Consider the following 22081-nt stretch of genomic DNA (forward strand, 5'->3'; position numbering starts at 1 on the left):
GGGCTTGAACTCAGGGCCTGGGTGCCGTTTCTGGGCTTTTACACTCAAGGCTAGCACTCTACTACTTTGAACCACAGCTCTGCTTCAGGTTTTCTGTTGGTTAATTGGACATAAGAGTCTCATGGGCTTTGCTACCCAGACTGGCTTCCAACCACGATCCTCAGATCTCAGCCTCCTGGATAGCTAAGATTTTAGGCATGAGCCACAGGTGCCCAGCTCAATGTATTTTCATACAACAGTATTCCCAAATGATTAGCACTGTTAACTGTGGTATAATCACACAAACATCTGATTTAATAAAACTGGACACACAGAGCCATCAGTACGAAGCACACTAGCCATGCCTTTGGCTCCATCCATCCTACCAGGTCATTTCACCTTCTCTTTCACCTTCAGGGAACAGCCACAGGCTCCTGCTTACCATCCAAACAGTGAAGACATCAGGTTTTGGCCACAGGTGCTTTCCTGAGTTCTGACGGAGGAGCTGCATGGTTTTGTGGGGCAGACCCAGGGAGGGACAGGAACAGTGGACAAATAAGTAGTCACGGCTCACTCCACCCCTGTTCCCAGTGCTCATGTTTCCATCATCTCTGACCGTGTTTTCTCTTGGCACAACTGTGTGTTCTGGGTGGCAGCACTCAATGCTTGGCTGCTTGGTAGCAGCTTCTGGAACCTTCAGCATCTCTAGCACCAGCTGAGCCTGGAATAGCTCCCGCAGTTCAACCTTTACAGTTAGCCCAGAGGTCACCTATTGCTATGACCTCCCCATTTGCTTATCATGTCTTCTCTAATGATTAAAAAAAGCTTGCTGTATTGGGTGCTGATGGCTCATACCTGTAATTCTAGCTGCTCAGGAGGCTGAGAGCTAAGGATCATGGTTGGAAGCCAGCCTGGGCAGGAAAGTCCATGAGACTCTTATCTCCAATTAACCCCCAAGAAGCTAGAAGTGTAACTGTGTGTTTGAACACAGAGAGAGGGGAGAGAGAGAGAGAGAGAGAGAGAGAGAGAGAGAGAGAGAGAGAGAGAGAGAGAGAGAGAGAGAGAGAGAAACCAGAGAAACCATAACAAACATATTGGGGAAACTATTTAGAAAAGTGACTTGAGATTCCTGAAAGACAAATTATATAAATACCAGTGAATTAACAGAAAACTTGAAAATTAGAAAATATGGAGCTATTCTTAGATGGGATTGATTTCCTTCATCATTAAAGCAAATATAGGAATGTTTCCATGACTACAAAGAAATTCCCCCAAGAAATATCAAAAAGAGCATAAAAAAGAAAATTGGAGATGTTTGGTTCCACATGTAACCAAGATAAAATTAAAGGATGATTCTCATCCTAATACAAAATATCAGAGAAACCTGTCTGATTCCCTCATGCTCCTTATGGCCAATCATTCCAAGCAGCCCAAGCTTTGGGGATCTCCCTCCCCCCATCTCTTCATGCCAGGGCAACAGTGTCTCAGAGGCTCTCCCAGGCGTATGCATTGGTGGCTTTCCTTCACTCTTCCCTTTGCAATTTCTGTTCTCCATTCTTGTTTCCTGGATCACCTCCCAACTATCTTAGATCCTCACAAGTCCTTGTCTCAGAGTCCTTGAGGGAGAACATAGGCTAGCAAAACCCCTGCCTCCTGCTTAGGAATGATTTCCTTTGTTAGGTCTTCCATAAACAAAGGAATGTTCTTCATAATATCAGTTAGGCCTAGGAGCTCCCAGCACTCTGGGCGTTGCCAGCTCACCTCCACCCCTTGTGTCTGTAGTTCACTGTCAATATCTTGGCTTCATAAACCGAAGAGCTATCTTGCTTTCCTGGAAGGGTAGCTCATCGTAAACTTGGCTCATCCAAATAGAAGGAATTGCCAGGAGTCATTTTGCATCAGAAGTAAGGGTTAGGAGTTGCAGGAGGGATCTGTAAATCTGTGGAATCCGCAAGTGAACGATCTGTTACACTACCCTGCAGACTGTGATGCTAGCAAATCTCCATCAAGGGCCCAATGCTGGCATAGGGCAACACCAAGCATATGGCCTCTTTATGACTCATAGAATCAAGGCAGATCAGGACTTTAGAAATCACCTAGTTCAAGAAAAGAGATATAAAGCAGATAGATAGAAGCCCTAGAGAAAGGGTTGAAGACAGAGCCAGGATCAGAACTCACTAAAAGAACAGGAATGATCACAAATGCCCTAATTTCCAAGGTTTTACTTTTGTGCTCAGGATTTTCTCTGTGGTAGCTGTCATTCTCCCTTTGGCCAGAAGAGGGCAGACACTTGCCACCCATGGAGGTCAAGAGCTGGCAGATATTTTACTAAGCTAGAATAACATCTCCCAGTAAGGTCATTTGTTTTTAATGAGAGTTGAAGCTCAAAACAGAATTCTTGATTTGTGCTGTGAATATATTACTGAAATGGTGGTGATTCTTGGACACTGAGGCGCTCCCTGTAGTTCTAGTTCTGCCCCTTTAATGTATGTATCACGTTAGGCAATGCACTTCACCTCCCTGGGCCTCATATCTGATACAGTCTGATCTCCACTCAGTGAAGAGGTATTTAGAGGAGAAATATGTGAATTATAAATTACATATTGCAACACACATACACCATATATACACACACATATACACACACCACTGCTGTTACATTTCTCTTTGTGTGTGATGTGTATGTGAAGGAGAAAGCTAAACACTGGACAGGACCAGGATAAGGTATGGCTTTGATGATCATGAGTGAAACAATACACATACACATATATACACACATATACATATATACATATACTCTTACATATATACATATATATTCTCCAGTAATTGAAACCATCTTGTATTCAGAAATGACTTAACTACTCTGAGAATAAAGTGTGACTTATTTTAGAAGCTGAATCGGTGATGTTCTTCACCTAAGGAATCTGTGTGAGAAAAGTAAAACTTAACAGCGGCACACAAGCTTTGCTATAATTAAGCTGAAAAAATATGCTAACCACAGAAGAGAGGGTTGATAATATTTATGTTTAAACCTCCAAGTGTATCAGTGGTCATAAACAACAAAAAATTAAGATATGAATATTTTCAAGAATCCTCAGTTGTTCATTTTCTTAAGATATTGGGCCTAATTATAGGCAGGAAGTCATATTTTCATACTAACCTATATTAGCTAGAGCAATATTACATCCTAAGTATCACGATTTGGAACAGTGAGAAACAGGGATGCAGCTAAAAGATAAGCAGTAATGAGGGAACTTTCTGGAAACCTGTTTGGAAGACAGATTGAAGAACAGCTATCATCTGGAAGAGAAGGTCCAGTGGGGACAGGATCTATGGGAAAAGGGGATTTGAACTTGTGATCTCAAGACTGGATACCAATCTTAACCTCAAGAGCTGAACTCACTGCTTTGTCACGTTAGGAAGCTTCTACTAGGTAGCTCAAAACATGCCAGGAAGAGCACTTTGCTACTATTAGAAACAGGGCTGCCATCTCCATGAGTACTCCCCATATGACCAAATCAATCATGTCTCGGAAGTGACAAGGGCAGCATGCTTGCAGAAGTCACCATGGTTCTCACAGCATGGCAGGATGAAAGGGATGGAGATAAGGGGCCAAAGGCAGCAGTTACAGGGCAGCTATCCCTCGTTGACTGCACTGAACCCTGATGGTGAACACTACTGGCCAAGGGAGGCACATCAACCTGAGCTGAGAAGAAGGTGCCAGAGCACACAGGCCTGTGCAGTGCTGAGAGCTAGCCTGGTATCAGCACATTGTGCTCACTCACTCCCTCGCTAACCTTCCCCGACTGAAGTCCCCACACTGTGCTAGGCACTTGTGGGGAAGCTGGGCATGAAATCTCTTTCAAAGTCTCCCCAATTCTCTGCCTTGAATCTTTGTTGACCAAAAGCCTCTAACTTCCCTTAGCTTCATGGTTACCTGGCAGACAGTGGCAGGGACAGTGGGTGCTACACGCGTGTTCCTCTGTAAAGATTGCACAGCAATCTTATTTACCAGCCAGCCTTGTAGAAATCCATCCAATGTGAAAGAACTGAAAAAAAAAAATGTTTCCAGTAATGATAAAATCAGGATGCTACAGAGACTGTGGCAAGGCCACCACCATGCTCACACAGGTGAGGCACCCCGCTTCTGTCCTCCCCACTGGTATTTCCCTGCCAGAAAGAACCCCAAGGGTGTCACTTCCAAGAGCTCCATGCCTGAACTCAGGTATCACAATTAAGAGCTTGATCATCTCAACTCTAAGGAACCCATACAGTGGTTACCCATGAAAACACATGTTCCATTTTTAATAGGTATTTACTTAAATGTGACGTGTGTGTGTGTGTAAGTGTGTGTGTGTGTGAGAGTGATGATTTGATGGCTTGAACTCAGTCTCTCACCTTTGCTTGGGTTTTTTCACTCAGGCTGGTAACTCTACCCCTTGAACCACATTTACACTCCTGGCTTTTTGATGGTTAATTGGAGATACATGTCTCACAGACTTTGTTGCCACTCAAACCATGGGGCCTCAGATCTCAGCCTCCTGAGTAACCAAGGATTACAGGTGTGAGTCCCTGGCACTAGACTCCAGAAAATCTTTTTAACTTAACTTCTTCATTTGAAAATACGTTGACGTGAGATACTCCAGGAAAAGTTCTCCACATGGTCCCTATTTTGAGCTAAGCTTGCTAGAGTTCACTTTATCTCCTCCTGACCCCACTGACTTTGCTCATTCAGGAATCATGGCTTCCCTTTCCTACCCAACCGGATATGGCATTGTGCTTTCTGTAAAGCCCACATTCAGAACACTTTCAGCTTCAAAGGCATCTTCCTCCTTTCCACACTGTTTACTATTGCCTGGCTATGGTCTTTGTGATCTCTGCTGGGCTTACTTAGCCTTTCCTATCTCCTGTGCTAACTTGGCCAGTCATTTCTTTGCTTAAAAAGCCAGGTGCCAGGGGCTCATGTCTGTAACCTAAGCTACTCAGGAGGCTGAGATATGAGGGTTGATGTTCAAAGCCAGCCCAGGGAGGAAAGTCTGTGAGACTCTTCTCTCTAATGCATCACCAAAAAAGCTGAAAATACAGCTATTGCTCAAGTGATAGAGCACTAGTGTTGATCATAAAAGGTTCAGAGACAGTGTCCAGGCCCTGCGCTCAAGCCCAGAAACCTGCACAAAACAAAACAAACAAAAAGAAATTAAACCTGAGGTGGTCATCACATTAAAATCCCCATTCATTTGCACACAGGGACCATCTGATGTTATTGCACTTCTTGAGTAAAACAAAGCAATTTCCCCACCAACTAACCACCCGTGGACTCCAATCTGCATGCAAGAGCATTGGTTTGGGCAGGAAATGTGCATATAACATATATGCATATACATACAGATTTATTTAAATGATTGAAGCTACACTTTTAGAGGCTGTTTGAAGCATCTTATCAAAAGAAAACACATTTTAAGCAAGAGGTTAAAAAAAGCTTTTAGGACCCAAAGGCCATTTAATACCATACATCCTACTTGGGGAGTTTAGCAAACAGTTTTCAAAACCTACATCCAATAGACTGCTTCGTACTGGATACACAGATTTGGTTTCAAAGCTGAAATGCCTCTGGGTATAATAGAACTTCTTATGAAATTCAGTTATTTTTATATTAAGCCATAAAAAACCAGGACACATTATCTATTGACAACTTAAATATTAACTCAGTAGGCTACTTGGTGATATAAATAGGGGAAAAAATAAGTGGTCATGGATGAAGTGAGGAGACTCTGACACCAGCAAAGTTTGGACTACAAAGAATATTAAAAACCTATCTCAGAATCTAAAATAGAAAAAAAAAAAGGCATATTCCACACAATATAGACCCCATCCAGCCCAAACCATCCCCTAAGAAGTACATGCCCCAATACATGAGGGTTTCTAACTGCCTGCTACAGATGTTACTATGTCACTAATTAACAATGATGACAGAAAATGTGTCATACCAGAGGTTTCATTATCATACAAACACCAACACACCAGGTGGCTGCAGGAGTCCTCTTCCACAAGCTACCATCAGAAGGCCACCTGACAAATGTCCACACCATTGGTTCAGGAAATCACAGCTAGGAGACACGAGGCACCCGCACAATGCACTCTCCGTGGTGGCAGCCTGCTCCAGTGAGAGGGGTTAGCGTGGAGAGCTAGTCCCAGCCTGGTGGCGTAGCTTCTTACTCCTGGGCTTCCTTGCGGGTCAACTTGTAGATCTCGGTGGGTCCATCCACATGGGTGATGGTTGTGGTGAGCTGCAATTCTTCCCCACTGTGAACACCCAGGTCACCTGAAAAAAAGAGTATGGACGAAGAAGATGCTTTCAACACTTAGTAGCCAACTGCCAGCCTTTTCAAAAATTGGCTCTCAGGGCCTTAATGAATGATCCATGAGTGAGCTTCCTGTTGATATTGTTTGTTGTAGTTATTAACATTTCACGAGAGCTTACTTTGTGCTTGATGCTCTTCTCATTGTTTTATATGTGATCTTTCTTAATCCTCACATGGAGCTCTTCTGAAGTATGGGCATTATGATCCTGTCAGTTTTACAGACAAGGAAACCTGGGGGTGAGCACTGGCATGGTAGTGCCAGCAACTGGGGTCATGAAGGCACATTGCCTCAAAGGTCCATAGGGCAGGCTATGCCAGCACAATCCATGTCACAGCTGATGCCCAGGGTGGGTATGCATGCATTTGTGGAGGGTAATGGGGCTATGTGGCATGCAGAGTAAGACCTGCCTTTATCTACCCAGAGACTGGACAGAACTATATCATCGGACATCTTCCGGAACATTGGGGCTTCCTTGGACAGGCAGCAGTGCACGTGTGACACCTATTTGTAGCTAGGGGTGCTGGAGAGACAAAAGCTAAACTTGTACCTGTTATTTTTTTATATTAAACTCATATGGTAATTTTCTGGAATTGAAGTTTTTCTTAATTCAAATCATGGAGTTAAGTAAATGCTTTTCTCATCTGGGATTCCACTCCATACCTTAGAAATAGCCCTGACTCTTCCCTTAGGACTCTTTTCCTGGGGCAACAATCCAGTGCCCCTCCCCTTTTCCCCTCACCCCCACCCCCTTGCTTGGCTGGTTCCTCTGTAAGGTGTGTCATGGTATTAGTGTTTCATTTAGATTCATTGGTTGGTGCAGCAAGCTTTCAGGACCTGGGTGGAGGGTACTAAATAAAGAGGAATCTGCTCAGCCTCCAGCTCATCCCCCCTCCTCTGTTTTCCAGAGCACTGGTGGAGAGGAACTCTGCTGAGAGGCCCAAACTAGAGGCTGCCTCCAGCCAAGGAGGATCAAAAATCACACAAAGAGCAAATTATCTCTGGTCAGTAACTAGCAGCCTGGCCTCAGCCACTCCAGCCCTGACCTCAGCAAGCTGGTGAAGTAGAAGCATCTCTCTTCCAAGTCAAAGAAACAGGTTCTGGATTCACATATCTGGGCAGTCCTAAAAACTTCAAAGCCTTGATCTGCAAGTCCATGTGAGTTATTAGAATTTCAAAGACAGTCCTCATCTTCGTATCAGAGTTAACCTAAGAAATCCCCATCCTCGAAGACTTCTTAGAACACTAGAATGTAGGTCATGAGGCTTGAGCTCAGGGCCTAAGCTCTGTCCCTGAGCATTTGTGTTTAGGGCTAGCATTCTACCACCTTGACCCACAGCTCCACTTCTGGTTTTTTTGTTTTTTGTTTTTTGTTTTTGGCCAGTCCTGGGCCTTGGACTCAGGGCCTGAGCACTGTCCCTGGCTTCCTTTTGCTCAAGGCTAGCACTCTGCCACTTGAGCCACAGCGCCACTTCTGGCCGTTTTCTGTATATGTGGTGCTGGGGAATCGAACCCAGGGTGCCTCATGTATAGGAGGCAAGCTCTCTTGCCACTAGGTCATATCCCCAGCCCCTGTTTTTTTTTTTTTTTTTTTTTTTTTTTTTTTTGGCCAGTCCTGGGTCTTGCACTCAGGGACTGAGCACTGTCCCTGGCTTCTTCCTGCTCAAGGCTTAGCACTCTGCCACCTAAGCCACAGCGCCCCTTCTGGCCGTTTTCCATATACGTGGTGCTGGGGAATCGAACCTAGGGCTTCATGTATGGGAGGCAAGCTCTCTTGCCACTAGGCCATATCCCCAGCCCCTCCATTTCTGGTTTTTGAGTAGTTAATTGGAGATAAGAATTTCACAGACTTTCCTGTCCTGGCTGGCTTTAAGCCTTGATCATCATATCTCAGCATCCTGAATAGGTAGGATTATAGGCATGAGCCACCAGCACTTGGCTCTATTTGGGTTTCGATGTGAAGATTATTCAAACCTCAACTATGACACCAATGAACAAATCCTAAAACATGTGTATGATCCTGAAGGTTATTTGAAGACAGTCAAAATTGCTCATATTTTTTAATATAGTTTACTACTTACCACATATCTGGTATAACCTGCTACCTCCCTCCTCTCTTTCCCTTCCTCCCTCCCTCCCTCCCTTTCTCCCAAGGAGGCAACTGACGTGCCCTCAATATGGCAGACTGACAGGAAGTCTAAGACTCAGGAAAGACAATTAACAGGCAATGAAAGGGCAGATGACCATCAGGACAAGAGCCCTGGTAGAGGTAGGAAGCAGAAAATGGCCAAATACCAAGAGCAAAGTAGAGCAGATGCTGGTGATAGCTTGTTACCTGATTCCTAACTTTGCTGGGCATTGGAGAAAGGTTGTGAAGATTTTCTTTAGAGTCTGGATCCAGGCTGGTGATAAGACCAATTATATAGTCCTAACAAACATCAAGAAAGAGCCAGGCTGGCTCAGGGCAGATCAGACATATAACCCAAGAATGACCTCAATAAATAAAGTCCTCATGACTCAACTCAAACATTTATTGAGGCAGCAAGCCACCTTTCCTGTGAAACAAGTAGCAGTAAGACCGAGAGGCTTCCAGAAATAAAGCTGATAGTATACCCAGATGGCCACTGAGCCCTGGAACCTAGGGACATGGTATTGCTTCTAGAAGAGTAAGTTCAGAGAAACAGAAAGTCACAAGTGGCAGTTAAGGCGTCTCTCATTCCCTCTGCCAGCCGTTCAGTCAGGAACTTCAATGCTCACTTTTTAAGAAAACATTCTATGAATTTTATAAGCCAAAGGAAACAAAAATCCAAGATACTATCAAGTTACCAAAGTATATTATATGCCAGAATAAAACATCACAACCAAACTCCTCTGTATAATTAATATATGCTGATAAAAAGAAAAAAAGAATTGTCTGACTTCATAAGCTGCTCCAACACTATTTTCCCCCCACCATGGATTGGTGATGTGGTGGGTTTGGACAGTGTTTCCTGAGTGCCTGGCATTGCTGTTCACCCCAGGAAGATAAGGCACGTGCTAGGCTTCTCATCAGCCTGCTGGAATCCATTCTTGCCTGGGAAGATACCCAGAATGATTGTCAGATGGTTATTTGCTATAGAAGCAGGTTTAAAAAAAAATCAAACGGGCTGGGGATATAGCCTAGTGGCAGGAGTGCCTGCCTCGGATACACGAGGCCCTAGGTTCAATTCCCCAGCACCACATATACAGAAAACGGCCAGAAGCAGCGCTGTGGCTCAGGTGGCAGAGTGCTAGCCTTGAGCGGGAAGAAGCCAGGGACAGTGCTCAGGCCCTGAGTCCAAGGCCCAGGACTGGCCAAAAAAAAAAAAAAAAAAATCAAACAGAAACAAAACAAAAAATAAAAAAAAGAGTGTGTGTGTGTGTGTGTGTGTGTGTGTGTGTGTGTGTGCATGCGCGCACGTGCACACACACGGCTGTACTGGGGTTTGATCTCAGGGCTTCTCACTCTCACATGGCTTTTATGTCCAAGGCTGGAACTCTACCACTTGAGCCACACCTCCACTTATGCTGTACTCATGCTGGCTAATTGGGGTAAAAGTCTCATAGACTATTCTTCCTGGGTTAGCTTTGAACTGCAATCCTCAGATCTCAGCTTCCTAAGTAATTAGCATTACAGGTATGAGCCTCTAGTGCCCAACTTGAAAACAAAGTAAAGCCAAAAGCAACAAGACAAACCTCAGCTTTAATCAAAAGTCAGCAATAAAGCTGAAAAAAGTAATTGAAGAAAAGATCACAAAGTCTTTGCTAGCTAAAGAAAACAGTATCTCTGTGTGTGCATCACAGATAATCCTACCAAAGAGATACACACTGAAGGTGATGGCACATGCACCGGCATCCGTGGTATCCATAGAGGATAGATTCTGCCCCTCAGAGGACACCAAACTTCGTATGCTTAAGTTCCTAATATAGAATGCTGTAGCATTTGCATAGAACTAGAGTCCTGTCTGCTTTACAGTTGGTCTAGATGACTCACAACTCCCTAATGCCATGCCCATACTATGCAAATAGCTGTTATACTGTAACCTCTGGGGAGTAAGGACAAGATGAACGGGGCTTTTCATATCCAGTACTGACCAGTACTGACTCCTTTTCTCATATATATACACATACATACATACATACATACATGCATATGTATATATATTTAATTTCTGCTGGTTGAATCTGGGGATGTGAAACTGAAGGATACAGACAGTAGACTCTGTGTGTGTATGTGTATACACAGAAAGATATACATACTTTAAGCAAATATGTATGTGCAGTATATAGGTACATGCATATTTGGATGTGTGTGTGTGTGTGTGTGTGTGTGTGTGTGTGTGTGTGTGTGTGTGTGATGATTGATGCAGCTGTATTCATACCATCACTGCAGCTTGGTAAGCCAAGCAGCAGGAAGGACCCCAGGACATCCTGTTTTCACCTGCAGTGAACAAGTGAACGCATTCCATTTGGGATATATCCTGCTGAGTCCATGGTTCAGTAAGCAGGTGAGAAAATCTTGTCCCAGAATAAGCGAATGGCTCCCTTAGAGCAAAGGCTGGTGCGGCCATTTCCTTGAGCCTCAGCTCACTCCTCAATTAATTTGGCATGGTGCTATGTACTGAGGTGCTCAGTGGCTCGTTCCCTAGAAATCACTTTCTGACCCATGCCAGGAGACAAAAGTACTCAGAAGAAATGCTCTTTGGAAAGTGACCCTCTACTGAGCCTGCTGCCCTCTGTTCCTCTCTATCCATTTTGTATCCCAAAGGGACAGACGGTTATAAATATTGGACACTTTCTTTCTTTCCAACCCACATCTACTGCACACCATCTTGCATCTTTCTCTACCTCCTAAACAAATGCATACTTTCAATGATTCTTTCTCTGTTGTATCTTTTTTGGCATCAGAATCTTATTTGTCAAGTTTCTGGAAACAGGCTTTTCCCAGCAATGCAACCATGAACCATCTCATCAAGGCAAGAAATGCTCCATACACGAGATTTATTCCATAGCAAGAAATCTGGATTCACAGGCCCAGACCTTAGAAGCACATGAGTCAAAAAAGTACTAGCCAACCTAAAAACAAAAATGACATGAGCTGGGTGCCAGTGACTCACACCTTTAATCCTGGCTTCTTTTTTTTTTTTTTTTTTTTTTTTTTTTTTTTTTTTTTGGCCAGTCCTGGGCCTTGGACTCAGGGCCTGAGTACTGTCCCTGGCTTCTTCCCGCTCAAGGCTAGCACTCTGCCACTTGAGCCACAGCGCCGCTTCTGGCCGTTTTCTGTATATGTGGTGCTGGGGAATCGAACCTAGGGCCTCATGTATCCGAGGCAGGCACTCTTGCCACTAGGCTATATCCCCAGCCCCTAATCCTTAAGAGAGTAAGATAGGAGGATCATAATTCAAACTCAGCCCAGGCAGGAAAGTCTGTGAAACACTCATCTCCAATCAACCACCAAAAAGCTGAAAGTAGAATTGATGCTTAAGTGCTAGAGTGCTGGCTTTGTGCACAAAAGCTCAGAGATAGTGCCCAGGCCCTGATTTCAAGTCCCAAGAGTGAGGGGAGGGGAGTAGGGAGAAGAGTATCTGTTAGAGAATGTAGCATTTCTAGCACCTAGACATAAAGTACCAGTGGCATATCCCTATTAGTGAAAATACAAATCAACCATGACTATTTTCAAATGCCCCTTAAGAAAGAAATCAGGAAATGAAGCTTTGAAATCATGCATCAAACAAATGGTCTGTCTGTCACCAAAAATTCTGATGAGGAAAACATCAGTTCTTAACTGTCGGGTAGAGGCTGGCTATTGTGCAGGGTCAAAAGCCTGAACAAAACTGCCTGGCACCTGACTGCAGATCTGGTCAAAGCTCATCCTGTCCTTGTCTAGTGGTGCTAAAGATGAGCACAATGGTACTGTGACAGAGGTCACCCTGTGGTCCACCACTCAGTAATAAGTGGTGCTCTCCTACCTATTCCTTCCTAGCATGAATGAAGCAAAGCACAGAATGTTACAGTTCAGAAGGACTTAGAGCAATCCCAGGCAGTTGGGAAAAACCATGCACAGGGACTCAACAGGCCTGCCAGCAAGTTCATTGTAAAAAACAACTAGAAGGAGTCATGGAGCGAAAGTGTGCAGTGTGGAGTCAGTGCTCAAAATCTATGCTGTTTATGGTAACAACACTAGCAGAACAGAGATTGCTTTAGGTAGTGCTTGCCTAGAACACAAGACCTCCCCTTAATAAACTCAAGGATAGGGCGGGCCATGTGGTTTCTGTCCATCTATCAGGCTGACCATGAACTGAAGTAAAGGCTCTTGCCCATCAGCCATCCTGCTGGCTGTTGGCGGTTCACTATCTGGTGCCTTCCTGCCCACAGCTCATGCATATAGCTTATGTATGAGTACTAGCAGTGAAAGGGAGGCTGGGGCTTCTGCCTCTTCTAGAAAAGCAATCAGTCAAATTAAGAGCTGAGCAGGAAGTAGGTGAGCCAAGTCTTTATTCTTACCCAAGACAGCGATAGACCTAAAACTGAACATGACAAGAAGTTCTTACTCCAAAGAGTGTTAGTATAGGAAGGAATGTATTGTGTTCAGTTTGCTCTTTGCATAGAAATTGTCCATATGGTATGAAGAAAGACAGTAGTGAGGCCACTCCATTGCCCTTGACCCCAGCATAGAGCCCAACTCTCCCAGATCCCTTAGTCCCTATTTCCATGTGACCATCTGGCTTCCTCGTTCCTTGTTGCAACATCACTGCCCTGCCTGTGGTAGAGGAAGAATGATGTAGAGCTCTAATTTCAAAGCATCATTAAAAAATCAGTCTTGCCCTTAGGGAGTAAACATTCAGCAGGTGAGGGAAGGCATGAGCTGCTCTTCTACCATATCTACCCAATGGATAACAGGAGTCACGTGATTCCCAAGAGGAATCCGGTTCCCTAAGCCTGCTCTGGATACCAAGAGTTCCCAAAGACATATTGCCTGGGCAAAGGGCTCCAGGGACAAGTGATTTAATAACTTGGAAATTACTGTTTCACATTCCCCTCCCTCCACCTTCTTCTAAGAGACTGTGAATACAAATTAATTTAGTAAAGGCATTAAGATGACTTACAGAAAAAAAACAACCTCATTAACATTGATCAACCTAATTCAAACTTATCTGACTATTAAACCCTCCAACATGCCATGAAAATGTCATTTACTGGGTTTTAATATGGGTGATTGGGCATAGTCTTTAAGGAGGAGGCAGCATATTTACTATGTTGAAAAAAATGGATAAAGTTTTATCAAGCCAGATATCAAGCCCAAGGCACAATATACAATCTATTCCTTCAACACATACTCAGTACATCCTGCTTTTAAGAGCCAGGTAAGTCCTTGGTACTGAGGAGCTGCCACCACATTGTTCTCTGTCCATAGACTGTGAAATGCACCTTATCTTTGGGGAAGAGCTAGGATATACCTAGGGTAAAGCAGGTGTGCATGGAGGCAATCTTAATAATTGTGAGAGGAGATGGTTGTTTACCAGGCCATGTACATGTGAACAGCACTGACCTGGTCAGCACTAACCATTTCTCTCTGCCGTGATTAGAAGAAACCCCAACAAAGCTCTTCTAATCTTTCCCTATCTCTAAAATGACCCCATTATCTAAATTCTCTAGTTCCTTGCAGCATCAACATCTCAGAGTTCTGTGATTGTAGGGTAGGAAAAGAAAGGCTTGGAACAGAAGAAGAGTTATTGGTTTGGATAATTGTCAAAACAACACTCTTCAAGGGCTGGGAATGTAGGTCAGTGGAACAGCACTTACCTATCTAGTATGGGCAAGACTCTAGCGTTTATCCCTAGCATTGCAAAACCAACACCAAACCAAACATTGAAGAAAAATGAACCAGAATCCATCTGATAGCTTAGTCACTTCTTTCTGAAACTGGAAATACATGTGACATAGTTTACAAGTACTGGTTTTGTTGAAAAAAACACAAAACTGATGAAAGAAAATTTGGGATATGTTATACAATAGAATGAAATACCCACAATTAAGTTTAGAGATTAAAAAGTGAGGGCTTTAAGAGCTATGTGGCTTATGGTGGCCTTTTATTAGTAGTTCCAGAGTTCCCTTCTCTGTCTTCCAGAATTAGGACAAAACCTGGAGGGAAGATTAGTTGGTTACCCCAGAGCTTAGTCATTTAAATCTTAAAAAGGCCCAAGCCTATTTTTGCATAGTGAACCTATGTCTAAGACTAAGATTTACCATTGGACTGGTCTTCCCCATAGTTTTTATGGGATGGAGCATACAAGAACATCAAAGCAAAGACATAGAGGTTCCACATTCCGTAGATGCCTGTGAAGAAAGCGCTGTTCACTTGCACTGTGACACCACCCCATTTCCAATGGCCTTCTGTCACCTGAAGAAAAAGAAGAGAAACACTCAAGTGAGACAGCAAAGAAATGTAACACCAGGCTAGAAAACTAATCAACATGAAAACCAGGGCTCTTCCATAAATGGAGAAGTTCCATGTAAAACACCATCTATTAATTTCAATCATATCAGTATAAATTGAGGTCAACTGAGGAAGAGGTATGCATGATATCAAGCACATAGTCTGTGACATTTTTAATCTTTATTTTTGATGTGTGTGTGTTGGTACCAGGGCTTAAACTAAGGACCTCACACTCTCATAAGGGAAGTTTATTCACAGCTGGAGCTTTACCACTTGAGCCATGGCTCCAGTCTAGCATTTTACATGTTAATTGGAAATGGAATCTCAAGAACGTTCATTTCCAGGATGGTTTTGTAGTTTGATCCTCTATATCTTAGTTTCTTGAGTAGCTAGGATTACATACATGAACCACTAGGAGCCTGGGATTACTGGTTTTTATCTTGGCTCTTCTTTAATATCACCTAGAAAATGTTTCCCCTAGAAGCAAATCTATTGTTATCCTCAAGAAAGAGATTGTGTCTGAACTTCTATCCACAATTGTAAATCCTTCTCTACCATCTTCCAAGCCAGGTATAAACTGCCCACAGGTGGAGACTAACTCTGCCAGGTTAGCATCACACTATTTTTAAAATGTCATTCTAGATAAGTCATGCACAAAGGTAATTATGAAGCTTTCTATACTCTGTAATTCTGCAAGAGATGTTTGAGGCTGTTTCGCCTGTGATAATCACTTGGTAATTGTTTTAAGGATTGTCTGAAGACATATGGATTACAGTAAGCATTGTCAACAGGGCTGTTGAGCTGAGTGACTAGTGATTTGTACCAGCTTTGAGACCCTTGACATGATTTTAACCACTTCTGCTTGCTACAAGAAATTTTACTTGGGGATAACAGAAAGTATGGGATAAATGCTTCTGTGACAGCTTAATGAGACTGAGTTATACAAACTTTCTTCTAAATTTTAAGACAGGAAGTTAGATCTAAATGTCAGATGTAAACAAGTAAGTTATCAAACCTGCTACTTAGAATAGGCATCTGCATCCTTCATACATTTCTCTCTATTCCCCTGGGCCCATTGGGAAACTGAACTTAGTAAAGTATGAAGTCCAAGGTTTTCTTTTGGAAAGACCTGCTGTGTCAGTGAGCCAGGTAACACAAGTATAGATTTACTAGTTTTAGTTTGTCCTTGGTGGCACATAATTGTTCATTTTTGTGACTCACAACCACAACCACCAACTTATTTACTTTGGAAAATAATTGATGCCATGTGAAATGGCTAAGAGTATTCATTTGGCAAAGAAGGATTTTGTAACCACTCGTGACTGTAAGCCATTCAAGATACAGCTTCTTAGGAATGTCTCCAAATACTACTCTTCTCTACTCTAAGTATAGAATATCCTAACTTTATAAAAATTATAGGGACTCGAACATCTTATGATGATCTGAATGTACACAGTGGAAGGGGACAAGGAAGCTTTAGGAGTTCTAGGAATCTATTTGTTCACTGTGATAATACAGGAACTCTTATTCATGTGGTCAGTCAAGGCTAGGGTCCATGAGCTACAAGATGAAATATGGCAGCTCTTTTACTGTTAGGGTGGCGGCGGGCCCTTAAGCTAGAAGGGTCTAGAAGAAACTGTACATCTTGTAATGTGAGTTGGAAAAACACATTTTTTTTTTGGTCATGGGGCTTGACCTCTGGGACTGGGCACTATCTCTGAGCTCTTTAGCTCAAGGCTAGTGCTCTACCACTTGAGCCACAGTGTCACATCTGGTTTTCTGGTGGCTAATTAGAGATGAGTCTCACAGACTTTCCTGCCCGGGTTGGCTTTGAACAGCTATCCCAGATCTCAACCTCCTGAGTAGCTAGGATTACAGACATGAGCCACCAGCACCTAGTTAACACATATTGTTTTTGTTGTACTTAGATTTTGAACTCAGGACCTAGACATACTAGACAGGTGCTATGTCGCTATGTGTTCGTTTTGTGTCTCATTTTAGGATAGGATCTCAGTTTCTGCTTGGACACATTCCTCAACCATGATCCTCCTGTTTTTCACTTTCTTCCACAGCTGGGATGACAGGCACATGTCACCCCACACAACTACTTGTGGAGAGGAATCTCAAAAATGTCTCTTCCTAAGGGTGGCTTTGAATTGTGATCCTCCTGATTTCAGCCTACCAAATATATTATTAACACAAAGATCATGAGTGGACTGTATGCTTGTTGTTCAATGGTGCACAACAGACATTTGTAAAACAAAATGCAGGGATGTTGCAAAGATGCATGTGTCAAACATATGGAAAATAGAAAATAAAGAGATAAATACTCTTCAGAAATATCTACTGGAGGCAGAAACTTTATGAAGATGGAGGAGGGACCTTGGAGCAATCTATGTGAGGAGGAACTTCAGCAGGTGGGGGGGGGGGGGCGCTTGCAGTGGGTGTGTGAAGAGAGGCCATGCCATCCATTCTCAGGAGTTGGTCTAGAGAAGGGAAACTAGGGCTCTGAGTGACAAGACAATTAGATTCTGAGCTACTATTTGGGCTCTGAAGATTAGATTCTGTTAGCTTTGTAGGAGGTTGGGAGGGGGGAAGGACAAATATCTTTGAGACACAATCAGTTGATGATGATAATGTTGGGCTTGGAAGGAAGGAGATCGTGTGGGCAAAACCTGTTTGTGGGGAAAGGCTATGAGAGGACAATACCATTAGTCAGTAGAAGGCAACAAACAGGTTTGTAGGAGTTACTATTATGTTGGACTTCAGGAGAAGTCCCTGGATGTGTTCCTAAGAGGTAGAGATTTTGTGTCTGTGGGAGTAGAGGATCCTACTGTGTTGTTTTGTTCTTTTTAAAGAAAAAAGGGAGAGAAGGAAGAAAAGAAGGGAAGGAGAAAATGAGGAAGGAAAGGAAGGAAAATGGGGAGAATCTGACAGAAACATTGTAGTCCATAGTAAATCACAATAATTGTGCTTAAAAGAGATGTCAATGAGACAAGTGTTAGTTCATTTAAACACTGCTCTCCATTGGAATCCTTCATTATTACTTAGAATGAGTGGTTAACCCAGATGTCACAGCAAAGATACCCATAGTTAACAGTTATTCCATGCTCATAATGTTCAGGAACTATGCTAAGCATTTTACATAAAAGATATTATGCAGCCTTGTAATAACTATGTAGAGAGAAATAGCATAACTTGCCCAAGATTGCTTAGCTAGGAAAGTCATGGCCATAAGTTTGACTATTTGACTACAGAAGAAGGTGGGTTGTTTTTTTTTGTTTGTTTGTTTGTTTTTTGGCCAGTCCTGGGCCTTGGACTCAGGGCCTGAGCACTGTCCCTGGCTTCCTTTTGCTCAAGGCTGGCACTCTGCCACTTGAGCCACAGTGCCACTTCTGGCCGTTTTCTGTATATGTGGTGCTGGGGAATTGAACCCAGGGCCTCATGTATACGAGGCAAGCTCTCTTGCCACTAGGCCATATCCCCAGCCCAGAAGAAGGTGTTTTTAACTATTAAACAATACAAGGGTAAGCATCAGAAGCCAGGGTCAGCCTCTAAAGGCAGCATATGAGTCAGCCTGGGCAGGAAAGTCCATAAGACTCTTACCTCCAAATAACCAGCAGAAACCCAGAAATGGAGCTGTGGCTCAAGTGGGAAAGTCTCAGCCTTGAGTAAAAAAGCTAATGGCAGTGCTCAGGCCCTCAGTTCAAGGCCCAGTACTGGGACAATAATAATAATGATGATGATTATATGAATAATAACCATGATAATAATTTTACAGAAGAAGCATTGAAATAAGATGCTACTACAATAAAAGGCTGTGCAGGAGCTGAACCTGACTGAGGAAATAGAAGACCATCCCCTTTTTTTATGTTTGCTCTGGAATATGCACATTGTTCAGAACACAGCTGTACAATTTTCAATCCACTGAATTTGAAATATATACAGACGTTACTTCCTACTGAGGGCAAAGAGTTGAACTGCATACATGAACTGCACAGACATTCTAGCCCCACTGGAGACTGGATCGTGTTTTCCCCTCTCTTCTGTCACTTACTCATGCCTGAGACATCCTCTGAGATCTGAACACATTCCCATTAATATGAGCCACAACTAGCAGCCTCCACAGAGCAGGCCTTGGAGATCCTACGTCTTATTAATGGCAAGGCAGAGTGGTGAAAGGCTCCCCTTTCAAAGAAACAAATCTAGTAGTCCCAACCAAAGAGAAGAGGGGAAAAAATCATCTCACCCTCTACCTAAGTCTTAGTTCTAAAACACACTGCTTTATCTGATTTAACATGGCAACAATTTACTTTTGTGTGAAACCACCCAATTATACCCCTGGAGCCAAGTGAAGGTCAAATCCCTTTACACCCAGTAGTCTTGACAACCAGCATTCCACATACCAACAAGATATTTCCAAACCCGAGACAGACATAGGCTCTCTTACCCAAAATACTTGCTCTGTAAATCACAGAACGAAGTAATCACTCACACACACACACACACACACACACACACACACACACACACACACACACACACACACACACACAGAGCTGGGGACAGGCTCTCTGGGAGTTTGCTGCATGTGGTCTGACCTGAAGGTCAGGCACCTGAAGGTCCCCTCACTGAAGGACAGTGACCTTCTCCACAGCCACTGCATTTATGTTCCCTGCTGGCCACCACCTCTAAGTGGAATGTCTCTTTCTCCTCCAGAGGAACGGGGCTGAAAGACCAGACTGCAATGTACCATCTCTTGGTTGCTATGACCGAGGCCATTAAAATAGCAGGCATTAAAAAACTGTACCTCAGCCCCCAGCTACAAAGCCTGAAGGTCACCGCAGTGCCAGCTTCCTGTGGGCCTTTCATTACTGCCCTCACAGCCTCAGTATCCTGGAGAGATCCTCTTGCATTATATTTCATGGGGCTTAAATGCAAGCTCTCCCAGCAAGCTGAGAGTATAATGGGGGTTTTAAAACATTCCTTTTACCTCGAGCTGGGATCCATTTCAAAAAGTTATCCAATGGGTTCCCTTTCAGGTGAGCTCATTGCTTTGACATTCCAAAATGACATTAGAAAATAAATCCTCTGATGACTATATTAATACAGTACCTGGGACACCAAGAGCTATGCTGGAAAACGTCTTAGATGTCTATAAATAAACCTTAAAAAAAAAACCCAGCAGGAGGAATGTGAGGAGCTAATGGAATTCAAAAGGCCTCATTGCTACCCCTTAAGAGTTGAAATCCACTCTAGTGGCCCACTATGGAAGCAGAAATAAAAGGGCAGCCACAGGCTGGAGCCGGATACTGGGGCAATGGAGTATTAATACTTTTCTCCAAAGAAAAGCCACAACCTATGTTTCTTGGAAGATGTCTTCCTCTGCTTTCAAAAGTGCACTAATTGAACACATACAAAGTTAAGTTCTAACAACATGCAGCCATGTTAGGGAACAGGACCTTGGCTTCAAGGAAATGAGCCCTGTAGAAGTGAGAAATGGGGATGGAGATGGGGAGGAGTCTTCCACACGAAAGCAGTGAAAGCATGTTACTGATACTCTTATTTGAATATGAGTGTTTGTAGAGAGGAAAGTTTGCAAGGTTTACTAAATGAACAGACTGATACAAACACAGCACTGCCAAAGATGTAGCTATGGTGAACAGAACTTATAAAGAAGTGCAAGGGTTGTTTGAGTTGGTTTGTCCCCCACCACCACCACTTGCACTTTAGCCTTCAACAGAGCTGGCAGCAACACTAGCACTCTCTGACTCTAAATTTGAGGTTGCCTCGAATGGAATTCAAGGGAACCTTGAACTGGAATAGGAAAAAAAAAATTCACAACTATCTAATTACTTTGACAACAACAACAAAAAATATGTATCAATAGAAACCATGATGTTTTCAGATCTAGTACATTCGATAACATATAAAATAACTAGCTAACTAATTAACTACACACACATATTATTGCCACCTACATGCATGTATTATTTTCATTTGGGCAAGGCATCCACCTTCTTACTGATAACAGAAACCCAGTTATTCCTGCCAAGAGTGTTAACCCCTTTGTAACATCACTTCCTATAGTCCTTACCGCAACCTTCCCTGGGGGAACCATATTACTTAGTAGGAAAGATTAGACCTTAGAACTGCAAAGTCACCCATCCACATCCCCACCCAGCCAGAAAACTACATACATGGGAAGTGCTAAAGCCATTAGATTATTTCATATTCTAGCAAATTGGGATAACAGTGCCAACCCTACTTAGAAGGTTTTTGTGAAACTCAAATGAATGATTGATAGATGCATAATACATCAGATTTAAACACTTTGCAATTTCCATAGCAAGTTATCAGTTTTAAGTCATTATCATGATAAAGACTGAGATTTCCAATCTCAAATTTTGAGTTTGAGAAATAACCAGTAGAAAGATAAGCTTTCATTGAATTACATTTCTTGTTTAAGTGGCCAAATAATTGCTACAAGATATGGATGATGGACTACAAAAGGATCTATGTTAACGCTAGATAAAGATCCAACCAAATTAATGCTTGCTTGTTAATGTTGTGCTACAGGGCTTTAAGCATTTATTCTCCTAAGTAAATGAAACATGTGCCCTTCAATCTGGCTGCAGGCTTTTCATTTATTCTTAGACTTTCACCTCTACAAGGCTTCACTAAAAGGGAACAGCCAAGTCCATGTGGCAAGGGGACTAAGAAGGTCCTGACTAGAGTAATCTAAAATAAATAAGGGTTGACCAGCTATTCAGAATGAGTGCTTCTCTGCTTCTTTTACCTAGCTCCTCTCTAAAATTTCCTGTGCATTGTAGAGAGACCTCTCTAGGGATATTCTCCTTGGACATGGCAGGATCACTTACCTGACTGACAATAAAGAAGATAACAGTCATGGCAGCACAGGCCAAGGTGATAAGCATGAGGAACTTGAACCTGAAAATTAGTCCCTATTAGGAAAAGACAAGAAGAATCATTTAGTATTCCTCCTGTTCTCTATGTGTAAATCTATGAACAGTTTATTTTAAAGAAATCTGTAACACCAAATAATGACAGTAAGATAATGTCAGGTACTAATATTTCTGCACATTCAAAGGTAAATACGCCTGAGAAAATTCTTAGGCCAAATATTGCCTATGTTCTGATCTTTCATGAAACATGGATACCAGAGCCTGGGAAATTATATTCACAACACATTATGAGGCTGTTAATTTCCCTTCCAGGGCTCAAAGTTACTAAATTCAAGTTTTCTTCAGTTGTAATAGAAGT

At 42.8% G+C, this 22081-nt stretch overlaps 1 protein-coding gene across 1 annotated transcript in view; it reads right to left on the reverse strand.

Moving 5' to 3' along the window:
- Positions 1-5355: 5355 nt before the first annotated feature.
- Wls (Wnt ligand secretion mediator) overlaps positions 5356-22081 on the reverse strand; it is a 103255-nt gene continuing 86529 nt past the window's right edge. Inside the window, exons 10-12 of the mRNA XM_048351557.1 lie at positions 21679-21762; positions 14608-14761; positions 5356-6304 (exon numbers count right to left, since the gene is read on the reverse strand). Of these exons, the coding sequence (XP_048207514.1) occupies positions 6195-6304; positions 14608-14761; positions 21679-21762 (348 nt within the window). The 3' untranslated portion in view covers positions 5356-6194. The remainder of the gene's footprint in view (positions 6305-14607; positions 14762-21678; positions 21763-22081) is intronic.

The sequence above is a fragment of the Perognathus longimembris genome, chromosome 7, assembly GCF_023159225.1.
Source record: "Perognathus longimembris pacificus isolate PPM17 chromosome 7, ASM2315922v1, whole genome shotgun sequence".
Classification (NCBI taxonomy): Eukaryota; Metazoa; Chordata; class Mammalia; order Rodentia; family Heteromyidae; genus Perognathus; species Perognathus longimembris.